General features: G+C 36.5%; 1 protein-coding gene across 50 annotated transcripts in view; it reads left to right on the forward strand.

Moving 5' to 3' along the window:
• The window catches only part of LOC114304710 (putative protein phosphatase 2C 51), a 35,609-nt gene that overhangs the window by 1,156 nt on the left and 18,639 nt on the right, over positions 1-15,814 (forward strand). For 35 of the 50 annotated variants that reach the window (XR_014346994.1, XR_014346984.1, XR_014346987.1 and 32 more), the window contains exons 2-12: positions 486-744; positions 1,745-1,850; positions 1,959-2,100; positions 2,313-2,577; positions 2,778-3,142; positions 4,933-4,979; positions 7,634-7,784; positions 8,045-8,231; positions 11,987-12,221; positions 14,438-14,944; positions 15,637-15,694. Coding sequence is in view for 10 of the 50 variants with exons in the window: in XM_082899526.1 (XP_082755652.1) it covers positions 486-744; positions 1,745-1,850; positions 1,959-2,100; positions 2,313-2,577; positions 2,778-3,142; positions 4,933-4,979; positions 7,634-7,784; positions 8,045-8,231; positions 11,987-12,221; positions 14,438-14,944; positions 15,637-15,694 (2,322 nt within the window). In the remaining 40 variants the exon portion in view is untranslated. Of the gene's footprint in view, positions 1-485; positions 745-1,744; positions 1,851-1,958; positions 2,101-2,296; positions 2,578-2,777; positions 3,143-4,932; positions 4,980-7,633; positions 7,785-8,044; positions 8,232-11,986; positions 12,222-14,437; positions 14,945-15,636; positions 15,695-15,814 lie in introns of all 50 variants that reach the window. The other 15 variants (XR_014346996.1, XR_014346991.1, XR_014346975.1 and 12 more) reach the window with 4 other exon arrangements.

A 15,814-nucleotide genomic window follows, 5' to 3' on the forward strand; every position in this document is an offset into this window, starting at 1 on the left:
TTATAACACTACTTTATATATATATTTTCATACTACAAGTTTTATCTCATTTATTGGTTTATAGTCTAGTGGTGGATTTAGTGCAGGTTGGATTAAATTCATTATTTCGTTTCCTGCTAAAATGATAGCAAGGATGCAATTGTAAACAAAATGGAAGAACTTGGAGTTTTTTTTTTTTTAAATGAATAATGTAGTATATTAGATTAGAGTAATTTGCATTTTATGGGTTATTATATGAAGGGAAATTCTAAAAACAGCCCTAAGGGCCGTTGTTAGTTTTGGAAAGTGTGTATAAAAAAAAGTGTATTGAATTATGTAAACAATGAATAAAAATATATAAAAGTGTTTTGGGATATGTAAAATGTGTATTAGGATTATAAATGTTTTAGGATTATGTGTTTCTTATTGACAGCCTTTAGGGTTATCATTAGCAAAACCCTTATGTGAAAGTTAGTTCTAATATGTGGAATTTTATACTGGAGCAGGTCCTGCAGGAGTTACAGAGGTTACAGTTGGTATAATGGCAGTTTTTGATGGTCATAATGGTGCTGAAGCTAGTGAGATGGCTTCAAAGCTATTGCTGGAGTATTTCATGTTGCATACATTTTTTCTTCTCGACACAACATTTTTGTTTTTATCAAAGAAATCCATGCGAAGGTTGCCACATAACGGAGAACATGATATTATTTTCCAAGCATTTAATTGGGATTATATACTGGATTGGCGTGTGTCAGATCATGGAAGGTGCCTTCTCTTTCCCACCCACCTTCTATTTGTGTGTATGAGCACTTTTTTGTACATGGTAGTGAGAGAAATTAGTTTTCTCGAGCTTTTGATGTTTAAAAAAATGTTGTTATATGGTCATAATTCATTTACTTTGTGAATCTTATGGCATGTTCAGTCCTATTAGTGTTGAATATTTCTTAGACAACTTGCAAAATCACAATGAATATACCATTGTTCAATTGTTCAAAAGCAGCAGACAGTATTGTCCTAGAAATGTGTCAGGAACTTGCTTGCATTGTTGTTGTTGGTGATACAAATACTAGATATCTTATTTCAGTAATTAGCTTTCTAATACATGGATGGATAAGTACATTATGTGTGTACTTTTTCCTTTGGGTTGAACATTTCACTTGTATTTACATTGATCTTGTTTTTTTGGGTTTGTGGGGTTGTGTGTATCTTACATGGACTTGGGTACGAGTGTGTGTCCAAGTGTTTGACCATAAACTTAAATATTAGGATATTGGAATACGTATCCAAATTATGATATGGGAATGGGGACTCGTTATTGACACATATATGTTGCATATTATTATTATCTAATATTCTTGGATAAGATGTTGTGAATTATGTAAATATGTACTTAACATTAAATAAGATTTTGAAAGAATGGGGATTTTTTCTCTCTTATTTATGTTAAAGGTTATAAATGCTTCTTTTCTAGCAAATGTGAGTTTCTTATTTTTCAAACATCGTAAGAAGTTGGAGAATCCAAGTGTCTAAACTGGGTACGGGTATCAGGCACATGTTTGACCCCTTACCTTTGTCATATTAGAGGTGGACACGGGTCCTTTGGGGGAAATAGAAGAGTCCATGTAGCAAATGAATTTCTGTTTGGTTGGCTTCTAAGCATTTTGTTACTGGAAAGGGCATGCAGTTTATATTTATGTCTTTCAAGCTATTATAAATTTATAGTTGATATGTACATGTGGAGATGAAGTTGTGGATGCTTTCATAGGTTTGAGCTTTCACCATCAGCAATCTTTGGTGGATCATTTCACTTGGAAATTTTGAAGGAATCATTGCTGAGGGCAATTCGCGATATTGATGCAACATTCTCTAAGGTGGGTTTTAACTTTTCACAGTTATTTCTTTGTCGTTTGGAAATTTGGTTGCACACCATGCCATTGTCTTCAATTTTATTTTGACATTAAATTAATTGATTCTTGAAGGAAGCATCTAGAGATAATCTTGATTCAGGCTCTACAGCCACAGTTATACTAATAGCAGATGATCAAATCTTAGTTGCTAATGTTGGAGACTCGAAGGCTCTTTTGTGCTCTGAAGAATTTCAATCTCTATCAGAGGCTAAAGGTCTGAAAGATTTTCGCTACGAACTAAATTGTATAGTGCTTTCGTTCACATGTTTATGGCATGGCATAAATGCATTGGCTCGTTCTGTGTGTTCATGGTATCATGTCTTTGCTTGATTGAAAATATATCGTGGTTAGCAAAGCAAGTTTTTGACTTCATTTCGTTTGTTATAGGGTAAAGGTTGATTATTTTATAGTTCTTGCAAATTGCAGCCACTTTGTTGAGGTTATACAGGCAAAGAAGACATAATGGTGCTATTCCACCCATTAAATACAATGATGGATCTAAATTGGCAGTTTCCAATGGGTTGGCTCATTTTTCTGCTAAGGAACTGACAACAGATCATCATCCAGACAGAGATGATGAAAGGTCCCGGGTGGAATCTGCTGGGGGTCATGTACTTGAATGGGGTGGTGTGTCGCGAGTTAATGGCCAGTTGGCTGTTTCACGAGCTATTGGTGATATTTCCTTTAAAAGGTGAGGTGAGACTCTCATTTTGAGGTTTGGTTCTTCCTCCTGATTGATTTCTTCTTGACTTACAAAAGAGTTGGTAAAAGAGTTGTTTTGCCTCTTCACCATTGAAGAGCTTTATTTTCACTTTACACTGATACTTAATATTTTATATCTATATAAAAAATGAAAGTTGCTCATCTTGTCTCTTTCTGGGATGATATCAGCTATGGCGTTATATCTGCACCAGAGCTGACAGATTGGCAACCTCTGACTTCCAATGACAGCTACCTGGTGGTTGCATCTGATGGCATTTTTGAGAAGCTGAGCCCACAGGGTGTTTGTGATCTATTGTGGGAGTTTCATAATAATGGCACTGTGAGATCAGATCTTTCTGCGTCGTGCTCATACTCGTTAGCTGATTGCATAGTGAATTCTGCATTAGAAAAAGGTAGTATAGATAACATGGCAGCTGTTGTAGTTCCACTTAGATCAACTGGTTTTTCTCAAACCTTGCTGAAGGAAAGGTTGGATAGAGGAGACAGTGATTGGTTGGCTTTTGGAGTGCAGAAGTTCATTGAGAAAGAGCCGGGTAACTTTCACTATTCTTAAACTTTCCAATTAGTTAAATGTTTTATGGGTATGGATATTGGAATCCACCTTGGCATGTCTTAAAATATCGAAACAAAAAAAGTTTAGTCATAATCTATGTTTTGAACTCTTTGAAATTTGTGAAGACAGTGGAAAACTTGTGTCCAATGCATATGTGCACCCAATAATATGTATAAATAGTTGATACAAACACTTGGGTATGGATATGAGATACGTGTCCGATGTGTCTAGTTGGACATGCACCCAATAAGTATGTATAAATAGTTGATTTTACTATATAATTATGGATAAGACTTTCATTTAATGTATAACATGCTTTATATTAGTTTGTGAATGTTATTTTACCCTAATAAATACTATTTAGAAGATATGAAATCTAGATGTGTCCTGGTGTTTATGAATGATACTCTGACACATACCCGCACCTGACACACGTATCTGAGTTAATAACATAGGTCATAATATATCTTGGTTGTGATGAAAAACAAGCTAATCACTGCCCTATTTAGAAAATGGCATGGTGGATGAGGCATTCCCTTACTACTACTAGGGTTTAAGTTTCACCACTGCGTGATGCAATTTTCTCTTCCCCTATTCCCCTCCTATCGATTTTTTTTTTTTTTTTTTTGAAATACATAAATTTTTTGGTTGTGGTAAAATGTTTACGTTATGCCTTTGTCCTGTTCTTTTCTACATTGGGTATATGCTGAACCAATGCCATGAAACTTTCTTATTTCATTTTGCCTACCTAGATCCTCATATGAAGAATTGGTCTTCGTTTACGTATGAATTATGCCATTCTTTATGGTTCTCATCTTAATTTGTGACTTCAATTTTGACATTTAATGTCTAAATTTTAAAATATACTCAAATTGTGTCTGAAATCATCTAGACCTTTTAAGTTCTCGTTTTTGTCACTCATCTACTTGAAAGCGCAGGTTTAATTTATAGGTGTGTCCTTAGTAATATTTTTCACTAGTCATTTATATGGAGAAACTTACTTTTCAAAAAAACATTTTTTTATGGGGAAACTTGTTAGTCCTGAGTGGTGCTGGTGCTAATCAAAGTTTTAAAAGACTTTATTGAGGCTCACCTTGATGCTCGTCTTGAGGCAAGGTTAAGGCAAAACGCATCAAAGTTTCGATTTTTAAGCTATACTCCTAAAAGGCTTAAGCATCACAGTCTTAAGACATACCCTTTAGGAGCTTCTTGTACACCTTTTGCGCATAAACATATGAGGAGAACGCATATAAAAAGTTTGTATTTGACTCTTGCAAACTTAGTCTAGTAGATGGTTTAAACATAAAAAATAAAAAAGAACCTCTTTTGCAACTATTTTCCATAGGAAAAATTAAGTATATGAACGACAAAAAATGCAAAGTTAAGTCTCAAGTGAAAAGCTCAATCACTAAAGCAAAGTATATCAATTTTCCTTTCAATGAGGGCAAGTTTCATTCTTTGTAGTGAAATGTTCAACGCCATGAGGAGAAAAATATTTACACCTTTATATTTAATTTTAAATATTTTTTGCTATTTTAAAATATTTGATTTATTTACTAAATATAAAAATTCATAATTGGAAATGCTTTGAAAATTTTGGTGCTAATTGTACATGCTATGTAAAATATTCTAGCAAATAATTCTAGTATGAAGTATTTACACTAACTGTCTCGTGATCCACTTTCTTATATTTTCTTCTTGTTATTCATGTCTGCAACGTAATCTGTGTTCAATCTGAAGATTTTGTGCTTGTTTATTTTGTCCTCGTAGACTTGGAGCATGCTCACCCAATTGTGGCCAAGTTTGACAGGTTATTGGTAAGGCTTAAAGGCAAGCATTTGCAATTCTCTTGTTTTGTCTTTTGGCAATCTCGTGCTTTTCAAGTTAGTTAGGAAAATGGATGTTAACTAGTGGTAAGTGTGCTTGTTCTCCTTACTTGAAGCTTGGGTTCAATTTGTCACACATGCAATATTTGAAGGCCACCTACACAGGCTTTTGCTTGGCTAGCCTAGTGCACATGTCTCAAGATAGTCACGGATTTGGCATGTGGGAGTGAGAGCGGGAGTGCAAAATGCCTTTGATTAAAATATCTTGAGAGCGGGAGCACCAATAGAGTGCCTATATATATGTAAATTAATATATGTCTAGTGAAGGTTGGGGCTAAAGTTCTTGGAAGTTAACTGTTGTTTAACACATCCCACATTGATAGCATATGCAGAGCAGATGACACCTCCACAGCTTTGTAAAAGTTCACTCTAAGAATCAAACTTCATTGTCCCACATTGACTAAAGATGAATGGTTTGAGGCCATTCAATTCTATAAAAGCCACTTCCATCGCCTATGGCTTGTACAAGGCTAATGGCCTGCTTGTATTTGCCACATGTGACACTGTGTTGGCAGTTTAAAAATTAAATTCACGGAAAACTCATGCATTTGATTAAATGAATTTGTGGATTTGGCCTGGTTTGTTACAGAATTCACGAACCCACGTTCAGAAGCGTGGTTCACCAGCCTATTTTAATGGATTAGGTGACTTAGGTGTGCACCTGGGGTTTACCCAGTCATGCGTAGTATGGCTATGTTTCCTCGTTATGAGAGAGAGAAAGAGAGAAATTTATCCTTCAATTTCAAAACGCTTCCATATTTATATTTGGATATGGAAAATGTGAATAAACTTCTTTCTTTCTTGTCGGTGAATTTTGTTGCTAAAAAAGAAAATGACCTGAGTCAAGTTGATTGTATGTAACTGTTAAATTGTTAACCGCTATTTCATCTAAAAGCTTATAGAAAGGGTTATTATTTGTTTCATCAACATGCCCCATCATGTATGGCCAACCATAAATTAGCCAAACATGTGCAAATATTACAATTGTCAGGTAGGCTGTGAGGTTTAAACACAGGATCTACTGTCTGCTCATCACCAACTCATCTAAAAAGTTTCAAACACAAGATCTATTGCCTTCTTTGATAGCATGTTCCACCCAAGATTTTTCCAAGCCACTCTGGTTGGCCTTTGATTGCCTTTTGCCCTCTTTGTATCTTTGCCCTGTTTTCTACCAACCTTTTTCTTGTCTTCTCCCTTTCTGGCGTTTTACTCCTCTGCTTTTGAACCTTTTTGTTTCCCCCTTGATATAGTTTTCATTCTCTATGAAAGATGGGTAAAATAAAAGTTTTCCACAGTTAATATGGTACCAGTCTTCACTTTGTAATTTTTGGAGAAGCCAACTTTGTTTGATGTTATATAATTAATAATATTTTTACTTAATGACTAATATTTATTTTATTTTGAAAAATTCTTCTTGTGATATTAATTATTGAAGTGGAAATATGAACATGAACATAATACGTTTTATTTAGGAATTATTAGTAATGTTAATTTACGAGTAACAAAGAAGGGGGTTAGGAGTTTTTGTATACGCAAGATCTGATATAATACATATCTTTTGTGAATGAGGTCCATTGCCTCCAAAATATGCATGCATATTCTGTTATTATATTGAAAATTATATAACTAAAAACTATTTTTTTGTCATTGAAAATCACAGAGAAAATATCAACAATTCTACTAATTAATTATTTTTAATTTTCCCATGAGTGTTAATTATTAGAGGATCTTTTGTAGCTAACTTTTTTTCTAGATACCATGATTCCTGCTTGTGATTTTGGTAGCAATCCTGTTGGCACTGGACATTCACTTTTCTTAGGTCCTACCTTGCTGTCCACAGATATCTTTGTCGCAAAATGACTGATTTAAGTACTGTATACTGTACGATTTCTGCAATTTCTGGGGCTGATATATTAACTCTCTTAAAAAATGCTTTAGTTTTAGTTAGAATGTTGTTAAAATCGGGATCTTAGGTAGAATCGTTGGGAGGGATTTGTGGATTGGATCGAGAATCGTAAGATTCTACTTTTAATGTAAAATAAAATGATAAATATCTATAATGATAAATTGATAATGTGTGTTAAATAATTGTAAAATCACTAAAGAAAAATGATTAATTTGATATAATGCATTTTTTATGTTATCATAAATTAGAAGAGATGTTTTTAGAAAGAATTTATAGTCAAATTTCTTATATAGATATACATATATAAGAAATAAATAATAAGATATTTTTTTGGTAAGATTGGGATCGTAGTAGAATCGGGATCATGATGCAATTCTACACGATTTTATGGCTTGGATCATAATCAGTTTGAGATCCTACTAAATTTAAGATCCTAGTGCGATCCAGATCATTTAGCCCAATTAGAATTGTAGGATCTTGAGATCTTACAATCCAGATCGGGATTCTGATAACCATGGTTTCATCTATTTTGTACTGTTAAGAAGTAAAAAGTGGTTGAAGTAATTTAGTTCGATTATTTTCTTCTTGCTATTGTCTCTTTGGATGAATGGACTATTTTTCTTATTTAAAGGTTTGGCATCAATAAGAGGGATGTTGTTGGATTTCAATCTTGATTTAGGTTGAAGGAAAGCACGGAACAGTTGGTTGTTTTTATCTATCCGAGAACCTTAATGAAAATGTGGATTATACATTCTGGGCTCAAAAGGTCGACCACCAAGATATGTATGACTTACCACAGGCGTTACCTGATGCACTTGATCACCATTATGGTAAGTAGAGTTGCTCCTGTAATTTGCTTTTGCTACAATTAATTTCACACTATGTACACGTTTGCATGTGTAAATTATAATGCTTGTTGAGAAATACTATTGGCAATAGTTATATCTTCCCTGCTCTCTCTCTCTCTCTCACCAAAATAAAATAAAAGAAAGATGCACAAGATCAAATGTTGTGGCAGTAGCAACTTTCAATTTTACATTTTTGTCGTCAGCTTGTATGTAGAGCCACTATTAATTGTGCTTTGTTGTAGGTGGACCTTTAAATTTGTATAATGACCAGAATATGTGCTTGCAATTTGGGATGACTGTTAACGGGGATAATGATAAATGTATAAATCCTGAAGGCTTTGCTGGTTTCCTTGGTTTTCTTGAATCAATTCCTATCCATGATAATGGTTCAGATTATGGATCAGCTGAGCACGCTATGCCTGACTCGAGGTTAATTTCTTTCCTTTTTTTCTTTTAGTTAATTCGTTGCTCTCCTGAGCATCCCAAAGTTGTTACATAGTGGAAGGTTTTTAATGCCGTTTCAAGGCACCAATCTGGTTGCTCTTTTGAATAATTTTAAATGGCATCCACTTCCTTACACATGTATTCATTTGAAATTTGAAGCTTTCAGGGGTTTGGAGGAAGTGGGGAAATTCCTATGGCAATGGGCTGTCCCGGATCTGCTTTACAACTATCAAGATATTTGACCAACTAAGCTACCTCATATCTTTGGTCATTTTTTCGTTTTCTTTGACAACCATTATTCACAAATGTGCCAAAAAGGGGGGTCGCAACCTTTTGTTAGAATTTACCATCACCTACCACACACTTCCCATCACCTACCACACACTCACCTACTACACTCACCTACCACCACCTACTCCACTACACCTACATCTATATAAGGAACCCTTTGTAATTGTAATAGACACAACAATCTTGTAATACATCAATCAATAATATACATCAATATATTTTACATGGTATCAGAGCAAGGTTAACAACTTAGTAATTCCGCTTCACCGGCGGGCGGCAGCCTCGCCTTGGCCGCCCGCCGGACCTCTATACATACCTTCCATCCGCTGCCACGAAAACCCTTAACCCAGAAGCTACATCACCGAAGCCCATGTCTCTCTCTGCCATGAAATTTCAGGCACACCGTTCAAACCACTGAGATTCTCGCTCTGCAATTTCGCTTCGTTTCCGATGGGTAACGTTTTAAGGAAACTCAGCATGTGCGTCACCCGCGACGATGGAGTTCGTCGGAGAAAAGACATGTCCCTCGTCATCTCCGACCCCATCGCCGATCTGGGTCACTCCTTCTGCTACGTCAGACCCGACCCAACCCGTATCTCTTCCTCCAACGTCCACTCCGAAGACACCACCACCACTTTCCGCTCCATCTCCGGCGCCTCTGTTAGTGCCAACACTTCCACCCCTCTCCCCACAAATCATTAGAAAACAGAAACACAAAAAAAAAAAAAAAAAAAAAAAAAAAAAAAAAAAGAAGCAAACCAGCACCGCTACTCTCTGTTTTTTCAAAAGCAAAACTGTTTTCAATCTCTCTCCTCTCAACAATGGCAGCTAATCCCTCTTCTCTCTCATCGTCCCCTCACTGTTCTCTCCCACTCAACCGCTCTATCTCTCCCTGTTTTCATCGAACCTCGTTGAACCTTGCTTTCTTCAACAACGACCCTCCGAGTCCGAGGCTCGTTTCGGTTCGTGCCCAGAACCACAGTTCCGAATCTGGGTCGGGGCCCAAGATGGCCTCGCATTTGGATGGAACAGAAGCTTCGTCGTCTTCTTCGGCCATTGATTTCCTCACATTGTGCCATCGTCTTAAGACCACAAAGCGGAAGGGATGGGTCGCTCACGGAATAGAGAGTCCAAGTTCTGGTATTTTCTGAGGGAGCTTAAGAAGGTGACGCCAAGCAGCACTATTCAGTGTGGTATCACGGTACTCCTTGTACATGTGGTGATACCCAGATGTACCCTGAGATGGCTTCCCCCCACTCTCTCTCTCTCTTTCTTTTTCTTTTTCATTCCTTTGCTGTTCCCCACTCACGACCAAGCCAACCTGTAAATCCCACCTGTAAATCTCCACCATCTTTTTTTTTTCTTTTTTATTCTTTCCACTCAACTTTCTTTTTCTTTTTTTATTATTTTCCTTCAAAAGACTTTTGGCCAAGACATATCTGAGCCATTCCACCATCTTTTTTCTTTTTCATTCTTTCCACTCAACTTTTTTTTTTTATTATTATTTTACTTCCTCTTTTGAAACAAAAACAACACGGCACACAACTTGCTTTGTCCCCCTTCTTTTCCTTTCTTTTATTTTATTTAAACAAACAAACAAAAAAAAAAAAACAAACAAACAAAAAATAAATAAATAAATAAATAAAAAAAATTACACATTTGCACAACACACCCTATTTTATTCATCTCCGGGATCGACCCCGATCACCATTTTACATAAAAAAAAAAAAAAAAAAAAAAAAAAAAAAAAAAAAACACATCCACAGGCAGGATTTTTCTTCTCTACTCTGCTGCAGGTCTCTTCTTCTTGCCTCCGTCCTGGGCGGCCCTTGACGGTGTTGCTTCCGTGTTTCCCGCTCCACTAGGCACGATCACTACTCCCTGCTCCTCCACTGCAGCATATGGCGGCCCTCCAAATCGGAACATCACGGTGGCCTTCCGCTTCAACTCCTTGTTTTCTGCCTTTAGCACACTGATCTCTGCTCGCGCATCCTTATACATGCGTTGGAGCAGAGCCAGCTGGGAGTTTAAATGCTGCACCTCATTTGTTCTACTCTGCAGCCGGTTCGACAAATTTGTGACCGCCGTCATGCTTTCCACACATGCCTTCAAAGTATACTGATTGGCCTCCACATCCGACAGCCCTGCCATTCTTTGCTCCACAGACCGCATCGGAAAGTTCAACGGAGTATACCCAGCGGTGTTTGGTTGAGGTTCACTGGCCACCGCACCAGTTCTCTCTCCTGTGGACTCGTTGAGGTCGGGAAAGAGGGTGAGCAGCCCGCGGGAAGACGAAGCCATTTTTTCTGGGCAACAGAGTGTTATAGAGAGTGTTACAGAGTTTCTTCTCAGCAAAACCTCTCTTTCTAAGCAGAACGAAGAATTTTTCAGAGATTTCTCTCAGTTTTTCTGTCTCAGTTTCTGCCTCCTCCGCTTCGGTTTATAAAGACCATGACACAGAGGCAGCCACGCGCATCGCGCGCCTTTTGACGCCGACAACCTGGCACGCCTTTTCATGGCACGCCTTTTGATGACACGCCTTTTGATGACACGCCTTTTGAGGGTGCCCCTTTTACAACGGTCCGACATGACCCCATAAACTGTCCCGACATTGATTCCGGTTAGCCTCCAGTGTCCTCTACAACGTTATGACACCACCATTCAGTGTCCTCTACAACGTTATGACACCACCATACAGTGTCCTCTACACCGTTATGACACCACCCTACAGTGTCCTCTACACCGTTATGACACCACCATCCAGTGTCCTCTACACCGTTATGGCACACCCATCCAGTGTCCTCTATCACGTTATGGCACCACCTTTCAGTGTCTTCACCAACGGTCTGACACGACCATACAGTGTCTCCTATCTTTTTTTTATTTTATTTTTATGTATTTTCTTGTTTTGTTCCTCTCTCCAAACTCAAGTTGGTTAGTTTCTATCCTCCTTGAGTTTGCGGGGGGCTGTTAGAATTTACCATCACCTACCACACACTTCCCATCACCTACCACACACTCACCTACTACACTCACCTACCACCACCTACTCCACTACACCTACATCTATATAAGGAACCCTTTGTAATTGTAATAGACACAACAATCTTGTAATACATCAATCAATAATATACATCAATATATTTTACACCTTTGTATACCATAAGTATGTGGGGGCTTATAACACTAAATTCCCTCGAAAAGATTAATATCAGTAGAGTCAATGAAGGATTATGAAGAGTTTGGAGACTTCTCCAATCCCAAACATAGAATAAGTTGGTGTTCATTTTTTTTTTTTTTTGTGATGTAATCCACAATTATGATTATTCAACCATACTTATCCAATTTTCTGCTCATTGTATATGTGAATTTAGTACTTTTTTTTTTTTGCCCCCTTTCTCTTCTTTTAGGAAGGGCCATTAATGTAATTGAGCTTTTATTGTTATAAGGTACATTCTAAAGAAACGGTTTGGTCGTGGAGCATTTGGAGAAGTATGGCTGGCATTTAATTGGAATTGTACTGAAGGCAGCAATGCTTCCAATGGTGGCCTAAAAAACGGAAAATGTTCATTTAATACTATTCACCTTGACAATTATGATAGAAATTCCCAAGCAAACTCATCTGCTCGTGATTTTTACTATGGTGCTCCTGATGATGACTTGTTCATTCTAAAGCGTATAATGGTAAGTAATTCAATTAGATCATGTTGAAGTTTATGCAGTTGGATTTTACTATGAATAACTGTTTGTTTCTCTGTATTGCTTCAGTTCTAGCTCTTGTATAACTATTCTACAACTATCCAAGTGTTAGTTGTGTTAGTGGTTAGCCTATAGCTAGAAATAAGGGGCTAACTGCCATTGGTACTCGGTTTTTGGACAATTAATGAAGTGATTTGCAGAGCTAAGCTCTATTTTCTCACTAAACCATAATGCTGCGTTTGGTTTACTAGAATAGAATGGAATGATTATTCTCTAGTCTTCACATGGAATGATCATTTCCTTGTACTGGTCAATAATAATTCCATTTGCAAAACATTTTTCATCATTTTTTGGTGAACCAAACATGAGAATAGACATTCAATTGAATGATCATTCCATTCCACCTTCATTCCAGAGAACTGAACACTACCTAATTTCAAGAAAATTAGGACTTCTTTCTCAATTTCTGGGCAAATTCATATTTGATTTGCATCACAGGTTGAATCTTCATAGTTTATCCATATCATCTCTTAAGGATTTAACTTTTGTTTCGAACTTTATGCACACTCCCATTTGGCTCTTAGGTTAAGAAGGGGTCCACTTGTGAATAAGGGAAGCCATTGTGCACCCCTGTATCCAATCCAATGATGTGGTACCTAATACCATCCCATATTTCCAGTTATGGTATCCCGTTTTTGCCCCTTGAGAAGGAAAAGATAATTCTATTGATGGCAACCGATTCCACCCAAAATTGTTGATTGGTTGTCTCTTGTTAATGGAAACCTTTTAAATTTCATTAGTCTAATGAAGAGTCAGGCCTTGTGTTTTTTATGAAATAGATTAGGGATGCTTGGTTATTGTTAAAATAAGGTATGTTCTAATGTGCCCATATAAAGGGAAGAACTAGAATGAATAAGAGGAAGGTAAAAAGAATAGGGCAAAATCCACTTTACTCCCTAGTCGTTCAAAAATAGCCAAAAAAGCCTCATGTGATTTTTGTTGAAAAAAAATTGGCTATTCCTCTCTTTATTTTTGTATAAAAAGTGAACAAAAACTAAACAACTGAACGGAATGTATATTTGAACAATTTATTTTTGTTCATATCTTTATGTCTGAACATTTGATTTTTGTTTGGAAGTTTATATCCGAACACCACAAATAGTGTGTACTGAGATTTCTTGTGGTGTGCAAATATAATTTTCCTAAACGTATACATATATGGGTCTTGTTAACAAGTGTCCCTAGGGTACAAAGAAATAACACAAAAATAAAATAAAATAAAATGGAAAAAAGAAGAAAAAGTGAAGAACACAACTTTTTATTGAAATCAAAACATTTATCAGTGAATTCAAAACACTTTTTGACTTTTTCACATATTTCCAAGACACATTTCACACTAATCCTGATGCTAAACAATTCCCCTGGGGCACTTCTTAGTATTTGCTTACATATATATATACTCACACATATATAATATGAGATTAACTTTCTCATGGCTTTCCCGTGAACTCATGAGTTTATGGAAGCCAATCATAAAATGCCACATCGGTCAGATTATGAATCTCACTAAAAACTTTCGGCCATTTACATGCAGCCTCCGCATTTGATCTCCTATTCTTCTTCTTCTTCTTCTTCTTCTTCTTCTTCTTCTTCTTCTTCTTCTTCTTCTTCTCTCTCCACCCATATTTCTCTACTTCCCTTCCCCACCATCGACCACCGCCACCTCCCTTCCTCTTTCCAATACTGAGATTTTACTCATGTTGCTGATGTTAAATGTTTTGTAATTGTTATTCGACGTCTGAAATTTTAGTTAGGGAGGGCATGATCTCTTCTCTATTGTTCTTTTAAATAGTTAATAATAACAACTAGTTTGTATATGGCAGCCCAAAGTTATTTTGGAAATGGTTATTTTAAACAGCCCTAGTTATACAGGTACCCACAACTCCACAAGAAATGGTTACAAACCCTATTTTAGGTTTTGAAACCCAAATCCTAAAAGATGATCTGTTTCTACGCTTTTGTGCTCATCACCTTGAGGGACACAACATAAGTAGTTTCATGCTGCCTTCAGATTGTAATGTATATTAATCTTTGTGTTATTTTTCTTACGGAGATTTGATTGAGAATAGTTTTTGTTCACTTTTTATAATTCACTAATTTGTATAGCATGAAATGATTAGTTACTGCAATTCTGCAAATAGGTGGAGAGAGGGACCAGTGTTTACTTAAGTGGCCTACGGGAGAAGCATTTTGGTGAAGTCTTCTTAAATGCCTCTTCATTTCTAGGAGGTTTTCTGTCAACTGGAAAATCAGAGTCAGTCTCAAAAGAATCTCAATCAGTTTTGTATGATCTTTCAAAAACAAATGACTCAGTTGCTCAGGAGATTGGGGATGCATGGAATTTTGATAGTATATCCCGAAACAGAAATAGACTGCAGAGAGTTGCCTTTGAAGAAGGTGTGAACCATATTGCAAGATATGTAGAGTTTTTTGAGTCTCGATCTAATGACATATGGCTTGTATTTCGTCACGAAGGTGTGTCCTTGTCAAAGATTTTGTACACAGCGGAAGAAATTGAAAATAATGCTGATGATGCAAGGGATGAACACACAAAACATGTCCAGGTACTGCATCCATCAAAATGGTGGCATGGGTTGAAGATGACCGAGGCAGGACAGGAGGAAATGCGGAACCTTATATGGCAATTGGTATGTCTATATGGTTCACAGATGATTCTTGTACCATCATTTGTAACTTGGGCATCCATTTATCTTGAAAACTTTAATGGTTTATACAAGCCTAGATGTGTTTTCTATTATGATGATCCTTTATTAGGATGATGGCCTTCTAGTTTTCATACCTTTGTCTTGTGTGAATTGTTGCCTTGGCTTGCTGGGATTGATGCCTCATCATCTGTGCACATGATTCTTTGCAAGAAACTAGATGACCGAACTTTTAAGAAGTTAAACTTCATACCTGGAATATGAATAATTACTCCGCTGCATGATGGCCACAGGACGGGGCTGTGGTATCAATGTTAAAAGTTAGTTGGCATATTTAAGGAAAAGATCCCTTTTTAAAACAAAAACTTTATAACACTAGTACCAGTGTATCTGAAACACTTTAAAAATCTATGACTACAATCATGCATAAACTCATTATTTGGTTCTATTGTCAGCTTAAAGCTCTGAAATAGTGAATATGCTTATAAATGTAATTTTTATGCTAACTGATCACAATCTTTTAGTTTGTGGAAGTGTGTCACTATGGCTTTATTTTCAAAATTTCTGTTGTTTTCTTTCTGCTTTATGCAGCTGAAAATTGATTCATTTCCTAGAGTTATGTTCTTAATTCGTTCTTCAATATGACTAGCTGATGTACTTTCTTTTTCTTTTCTCAGTTGATGGCACTTAAATCCTGTCATGATCGCAATATCACCCACAGGGATATTAAACCTGGTGAGGACATTACAACCTTTATACGGTGCAGATGATCTTGATGTAAAATTAAAACAAAATGATTTTTTAGTTGTAAGATATTGATCAACTGCCCTTGATTAGTCAAAGCTGAAATTAGAA

The sequence above is a fragment of the Camellia sinensis genome, chromosome 12 (assembly GCF_055761805.1).
Source record: "Camellia sinensis isolate YWXY chromosome 12, ASM5576180v1, whole genome shotgun sequence".
Lineage (NCBI taxonomy): Eukaryota > Viridiplantae > Streptophyta > Magnoliopsida > Ericales > Theaceae > Camellia > Camellia sinensis.